General features: G+C 46.6%; 3 protein-coding genes across 3 annotated transcripts in view; 1 reads left to right on the top strand and 2 right to left on the bottom strand.

Moving 5' to 3' along the window:
• The window catches only part of LOC125952627 (ectopic P granules protein 5 homolog), a 9,372-nt gene extending 5,917 nt beyond the window's left edge, over positions 1–3,455 (top strand). Inside the window, exons 10-14 of the mRNA XM_049682219.1 lie at positions 4–454; positions 520–1,261; positions 1,351–1,692; positions 1,760–2,221; positions 2,291–3,455. Coding sequence (XP_049538176.1) covers positions 4–454; positions 520–1,261; positions 1,351–1,692; positions 1,760–2,221; positions 2,291–2,969 — 2,676 coding nt within the window. The 3' untranslated portion in view covers positions 2,970–3,455. The remainder of the gene's footprint in view (positions 1–3; positions 455–519; positions 1,262–1,350; positions 1,693–1,759; positions 2,222–2,290) is intronic.
• A 1-nt stretch (position 3,456) lies between these two features.
• On the bottom strand, positions 3,457–4,310 carry LOC125952658 (putative lipoyltransferase 2, mitochondrial). The gene has a single exon (XM_049682270.1). The coding sequence runs from the start codon at positions 4,189–4,191 to the stop codon at positions 3,457–3,459; it is 735 nt and encodes a 244-aa protein (XP_049538227.1). The 5' UTR covers positions 4,192–4,310.
• Positions 4,311–4,698: 388 nt separating this feature from the next.
• Positions 4,699–6,264, bottom strand: LOC125959469 (fibrinogen C domain-containing protein 1-like). The gene is given in 5 exon segments (XM_049692292.1): positions 4,699–4,779; positions 4,781–4,949; positions 4,951–5,379; positions 5,480–5,621; positions 6,246–6,264. Coding segments are annotated over 5 exon segments (840 nt in total).
• Positions 6,265–6,955: the final 691 nt, after the last annotated feature.

The raw sequence follows: 6,955 nt of genomic DNA, 5'->3' as shown, positions 1-6,955 counted from the left end.
CAGACGCTGCTGCGCCATCTTCTGGCCCTGCTCGAGTACAACTTTCCTGTCCATTATGAGCTAATTTTATTGGAGCTACTCAACGGTTGCGAGCAACGTCATCTTCAGCCGGAGGTGCTACTAGCCGTAAACAATAGCTTGCGTCGCCAGTGGCATGTGCCGCCGCTAACCATCGCCATTAATGAGCCTGGTGCACGTGCGCTCTTGGATGCTTTCGTCGGGCGACAGTATGGCGGTGCGTGGCGCGTCGGCATCTTCAACATGGTGTCTGGTGTGATATTTCGTCTCTCAGAACGTTTCGTTACGCAGCGAACACAAAATTGCCTCCATGGACTTTATCCGGAATACCGGGCTTATGTGATGCCCCTTGCGCTAACGCTAGCAACGCTCGCTCATGCATACATCGAAATCGTTATTCCGTTACAGATGAGCAGTTTGAAGGAGGCAGAAGCGGGTTAGTAGAATGAAGTTTAAGCGATGACGATGGTTTAAGATTGATTCGTAACGTCTCGCCCACAGAAACACTCTCGGTATGGTCAATATTGTGCAAACTGTTCTCTGCCTGGGTGGAACCGTACGAAAAAACCAATCTTGCTAGCTGGATTCAACAGTTCCGTCCCAACGGTCAGCAGGATTTACTTCTGCCGTGGAGTGAGTTGTATGTCGCCGAAGCGTCGCAAATGTTGACCGCTTTTACGTACTGCATCGAGTCGCTCGTCGCGAAGCTGAACGATAGTATGCGTTCGTTCTCGGGTGGGCACTACGATAGCAGCTCGCGTGTACTGGAATTAGTGTTTGAATGGTACGAGAGGAACTTTGCTCATCGTTCGGTGGCAACCAGCGTATTGACACCGGTGAACGTGCAATTGCTAACGCTTCCCTGGGAATCGTTGCGACCGGGAGGGACAGCACTAGAGGCCTTTGATCGAGTACTGGATCGGTTTGCACCGGCTGCCCATCAGTTCGCGAGTCAGGTATTCATCCGTTGCCGTTGGGAACGGATGTCCGATGATTTCCGGGCAATGCCGATGGCTGATCTGCTCACCGTCTGTGTAAAGCTTGCGCATGAACCAACGGTTCATACGAGCGGTCGTGCATCTATGTTGGAGACGTTGGCGAAGCTATCCGGAATGCGATGGATTGAGTTGGAGGTACGGGCGGTCGAGCAGACACTCGATTGGTTTGTTATGTCAGCAGATCCTTCGATCATGCTTCAGCTGGCATCGTTCGCGGTGGCCTCGATCGATGAAGCCATTCTCAAGTAAGCAACAGTGAAGAACAAATCGGATGTTCAAAGGGCACAAGAATTCTATAGCCTCTATCAATTGTCTTTTTAATCTTCCATTTCAGTCTTTTGTTGATTGTTTCCGGACTTCGCTATAATGAGTTCAATGGTGAACAGGAACAGTCGAACGAAGACCAGCAACGCAAGCGGGAACTATTTGTACGTTGTGCGGTACGCTTACTGCTAACGTATGCCAAGCGTAACAAAAAAGCCCTCGCAAGTCCTACTGGAGTAGCACAGTTTGCGGCAGCAATCCAGAAGTTGGTGGAGAACATAGCTTATACTATGATAAACATTCCAGAAGATCCCAATAGATTGAATGATCGAAGGGAAGGCGCTGGTGGAAGCACGCTCCTCTTGCAATTGTTTGATGCAATCAAAGGCTTTGTCGCTGAGGATGCGTTTCCGTAAGTTTAGGTCGTAGGCCAAAAGTAATATTCTACTTCTTAAAACTGTTTTTCCACATTTCTGCAGTTTCTTTACCAAAGCGATACGCAATGAAATGGAAAAGGATATCACGGGTATGCACCTGTTCGTCACCAGTGCAATACGGGGTTGTTTTCTGTATAGTGATCGCGTTCCTCGTGAGATCCTGTTAACGATGGAGGATGCCCTGAATCGGTACTTTTGCTCAAGCAAACATTCCTGCCCAAGCTCCGGTCTGGCAACACCGGAAGAAGTGATTAATTCCGGTTCTGATGCTGGTCAAGATTGTGTAGCCAAGTTCAGTGGACAATGGATTTCGATTCTCAATCTCGTTGATCCAATAGTGCTTAATTCATGGCTGGTGCCGATAGAACAATTTAACACGGAGGCAACGACATTGCTTACGCTACATCTCTCACTGATGGGCCGTTGTATACTGGCCACTAGCACCGCTGATAAGTTGCAAACGTTAGTGCAGCTACAGAAGCAGCTGAAAAAGATTGAAGTCAGGTAGCTGACCTTTCAACAGCACGTTGGCCGGTCGCATACTCATATTAATTTTTCTCTTCATCTTTCTAGCACCCAGCTTGAACCGCGTCTCTATCTCTTGTGGGGAATGATGGCTTACGTGCTGATGACACTGTTGCCGGTAACAGGTAATGATGACGAGTTGGCGCTGCAAGAGTTTCTGCAACATCTGCGTTCGGTACTGCGAGGACCGCAGGGTACGGTGAATCGGTTGATGCAGAGCGCTTTAAGTTTGTACAAGGGAACCGCCTGTAGCCCGACAAGGCGTGCCGTCGTACGCTTGCTGATCGCGTGCCTTACCTTCTGTCAGCAAGCCTTGAGGGTCACGTCGGGACGAAATTTCGACGAATTACCAGCGCAAATGCCAGCCGCCGATGAGCATGATGATGGCTTCCACATGGTAGAGGATAGCAGCACCACCTCACAAGGTAGAGAGCAACCCCTGGTGAAGCTATGCTCCGGCTTGAGAAGCAACATCCTCGAAATAGTAAATGAAGCTCCTGGAGTGCTGGCGAGCCAACGAAACCTTCAAACGGCCAGTTGGGCCCCGTATTTGGAGAACATTCGAAGGCGAATGGATAGTGCAGGCCAAGTGGTGACTTTGGCGGAAATCGTGCAAGAGTGTGTAGCTCCTGTGTGCGTCGATGTAATCTGTGTACTGGGTGGTCGGAACACGGATCTGCTAATGCGATCGGCATTGCCTGTGTGGAGGAAGATGGGCTGTGTGTAAAGTAACTATTAGTTACATAAGTTTTGGTTCTAACTTTCCTTAATGGTAACCGCCAAATAATGAACCAAGAATGTGATGGTATAGCAGCGCCTGCAACAGAACTGTGCGCGTTAAATGTTTATAATTTTGTTCAAAATTCTATTTCCTTTATATACATATAGTTTATCGTATCCCTGCAAGGGTACCTTGGCATACATTGTGCTTTTCCTTTTTTTATATTGCTGGAATTACTCCGAAGGTCCTCTGAAGTAGTAGCATTACGAGAAATGAAGCGAACAAATATCAGTAGGCAATGCGAAAGCCTATGCTTTGAACAAACGCGCGTCGACGGCGCATAGTTTCTAAGTCTACTTTGTTACCTATATTGCACGGCTGGCTTTTCAGCTTTGGTACGGAGTTAGTTAGGGAGATTAACAAATGGAATAAGGCACGGAAGTAACAAATAAAACAGATAAAAGAAAACGGATGATTCTCCTCTTGTTCCCTATCATCCTTTCGCTTCATGTCGAGATTCTTCCAGCAGCAGCCGTTGTACCGGATCTTCCAACGTCGTAAGTTCACACTCGAAGGTATCGCTGAAGCATCGCAGAAAATGCGGGGTAACACTGTCGGTCGTCAGAGAGCCTTCCACCGTCCGCGGATCGATTGACCTTTCCGCAAGCTGTTGCGCGAGCGAAGTCACACCTTTGCCGGCCAATCCGCACGGTACGATATGCCGGAACCAGCTGAGGTCGTTGTCACAGTTAAGTGCCAGACCGTGGGACGTAATGTACCGGCTGACGTGTATCCCCATGGCGCAGATCTTGCGATCCCCGATCCACACTCCCGTATCCGGTGTCGTTTGGGCATCCTTCAGACCAAACCGACGACACAGCTCGATAATGGTCCGTTCCAGGTGGCACACGTACCACCGGACGCTCGGTTGGAAGTGGCGCAAATTGAGGACGGGATACGCCACGAGCTGGCCCGGTCCGTGAAACGTTATCAAGCCTCCCCGGTTGGTGCGGACGAAATCGGCCCCTACCGCTAGCAGACGGTGTTCCTCTTCCTCGCTATAGTCCCGCGTCCGGATTCCGATCGTGTAAACCGGCTCGTGCTCGGTGAGTATCAGTACGTGTGGATTGTGGTCTCGCACCCGGTTCACCACGGCCGTCTGCAACCGGAGACCCTGCCGGTAGCTGAGTTTTCCGGCGTGCAGCACCTGCACCAATCGTGATGCCATTTTCTGCGGATTTTGGTGGGAAACTGAATCCCTTTTCGTGGATTCAGCGCGGTCTTTCTGGGGATCTTTCGCACTGTGGTTGTTGCTTAAAACTTAAAAATTCCCACTCTAATTGTTCAACAGCTGTTCGAGCCTTAACCTAACCTCAAAGCCAAAACAACAGTTCAACCAAGGGTGTGGTCCATTTTTCACTTCGAATTTTGTTTCGAATTTTTGTTGAAAATTTCAGAAAGTTCAAAAAATTTGAGCAGAATTCTGTGGCTGTGGACGGTATTCTTGTGAATGGTGCTTCCACTTCTTATTTATAGTGGTTCATCGATGCATTCCTTTAATTAATTACCGAGTGTTTGCACATTATTGTCCTTCACAAAGATATTTTTTCTCCACCCATGCTTGTATTTAAATAACTTTGCTTGCAAATTATACTTTTATTCATGGACATTTGGATACAGTTTAGCTAGGTGTTGATTCATTTCTGTGGGACAGTGGATTTTACGATAATATCTACTATACGGGACGAATCATCATTCTTGAATAGCTCATTCCTTGACGGTTATTTTGGACATGGTACCAACTCAATTGTTTTATCACTGTCTACGTTAAGATATCGCCCGTTCAAATGTGAACGATGACATTTTTTGTGCCACCAGGCCCCTTCAAAATCTATAGCGCAATTGGTCGATTTCTCATCATTATCGCGATCTTTAGTCGTGAATTTCATCCCTTTCTGATACTCCAGAGAGTCACCAGCGGTTCCAATATGTCCCTAACGTCTTTATGCTATACTGCTCGCTTTCACTTCCGATCTCAAATCTATTATACCGGGCATATTTATATGTGCCGCTATAGTCTTTTAATTCCACTATCAACTCATACGCACGAACCGATGTGAGCTGGTGCAACTTCTCCAGCCCTAACGAGAACTCTTTCTTGATATCTCCGAATCCATTCTTGAATTCAGTCCAGTTACGATCAAAATCCACTGATCCATCGTATCGATACTGAAATACGAGCCACCCGCCACCAAACTGCTGTTGTTCACAATACACGGGTAATAATTGTTCACAATACACGGGACTTCCACTCTTGGCACGAATTAGGTAGGTCCCAGACACATTTGATGCTACATCCTTGTACGATGCATAGGATGGATCAATCTTGGGTATTGTCGAGGCAGCTGGTGTTGAGCTGGTAAAGGGAGTTGAGGTGATCTCTGGAGTTGTAGTTACACAATCTTGCTTTCGTAGTTTGGAAGAGAAATTGTTGGACAACAAATTTCGCTCCAAACCCATTAACCGATTGATTGTTTTTGGGAATAAAATCGAAGAGTTTCTCTCGTAACGCATCATGATTGGCACACGCTGTCTGCTGAGCGAGGATCGGCCACGATCGATCCTGTAGTACGCTTAGATTATGCCCGATGTTGTTTTCTAACAGATTTACACGAGGTGATGTATGTATACTCCCAGAAACTCAGTGAACGTCTTCTCCTGTGTCGCTTTGTTTTGTGCAATCTCCTCTCGCTGTTCGTGCGTGATCGACTCAAGATCCAATATAACGATCTTAATTTAAGTTAAACAAATATATTTTAAAATTCAACTTTTTAAATTTGTAATATTTTTATTTATTTATTAAATATATGAACACTATTATGTCTTAAAACTTTAAAGTTATAATGTAAATGCTACTATTTTGCAAACATATGGTTAGCTAGTGATCTGGATTCATTCAACTATATGATTTGATCGGTATACGAGCTGTTGGTTTTTATGTTTTAATATTTTATGTTACAAGCAAAAATCCCAATTTTTTTGAGAATTGAATGCACTTTAATTTTTAAAATTAATTTGAGCTAATACCAAAGATTAGGGGATAACTCTAGTATTTATATCGATGGTTTTGTTAGCGTCTTTTTAGGTAGCTTTAATCAATTCAATACAAAATGAGTGAAAACAGCATAATTACATCGTAGCAAGGATGGCTGTCCTGGCATTAACCAGCAGGATACATGGCCCTGCAGCTGCCTCTGTACTCCACGGAATGTCTTGCCACACCTTTCCGGATTGTGGTCATTTTCTCTTAAACGATTTCCTATCGCTTGTCTACGATCTTGCTGTGTTGGTATGATCAAGCAGCAGAGTGTCTAGTGCTTATCGTCGTATCTAAACGAAAGCCAAAGAACTCTATGGTCTACCAGCGCAAAGAAGACCACCAGCACCCGCATGCTGACCTTTAGCACTGCATGTCTTAGTCCTTGCCCTTGCGGTTCAGTACGAGGGAGACGCAGGAGTAGCGCGCTGCTGCTGTGCACCTACCGCTGGGCACAGCCACACACAGTCACCAGGGTCTTGAGGCAAGCGATCGGAATGCACCACGCTGATTGAGCAGTTTGGTGAGCTTCAAGCTAATGAAACGGGTGTTAAGAAACGCATTGGAGTAAGAGCAGCTCAAGAAAGGACGAACCCTGGGGCCAATGCAGAAGACAAATGGAAGCCAAACAAAGATGTACACACATATCGGTTGGTTGACATCGAATAGGGCCCCTTACGGTGCGCAGCAAACCTTCCGGAACAGATGTTTTAATTTATGCGCCATCCCGTTGCAAGTGGGGTGGGCTGATGGGATACCCTGTTGTTGGTTGCTGTAGGCTGATGCTGCCGTTGCAGAGCTTTCTAGCTTCTCAGACACGTTGGATGATCGTTGGGCTCGTGCTGCGTTTGTTTTGCCAGCCAGGAAGTGATCTTCCGCGCCCTTCTTGACTGGC

The sequence above is a fragment of the Anopheles darlingi genome, chromosome 2 (genome assembly GCF_943734745.1).
Source record: "Anopheles darlingi chromosome 2, idAnoDarlMG_H_01, whole genome shotgun sequence".
In the NCBI taxonomy this organism is placed as follows: domain Eukaryota; kingdom Metazoa; phylum Arthropoda; class Insecta; order Diptera; family Culicidae; genus Anopheles; species Anopheles darlingi.
This window is presented reverse-complemented; position numbering and strand designations above follow the sequence as displayed.

Bases quoted from the DNA above. Each gene is read 5' to 3' on its own strand.
- LOC125952658 (XM_049682270.1), bottom strand. From the start codon at position 4,191: ATGGCATCACGATTGGTGCAGGTGCTGCACGCCGGAAAACTCAGCTAC.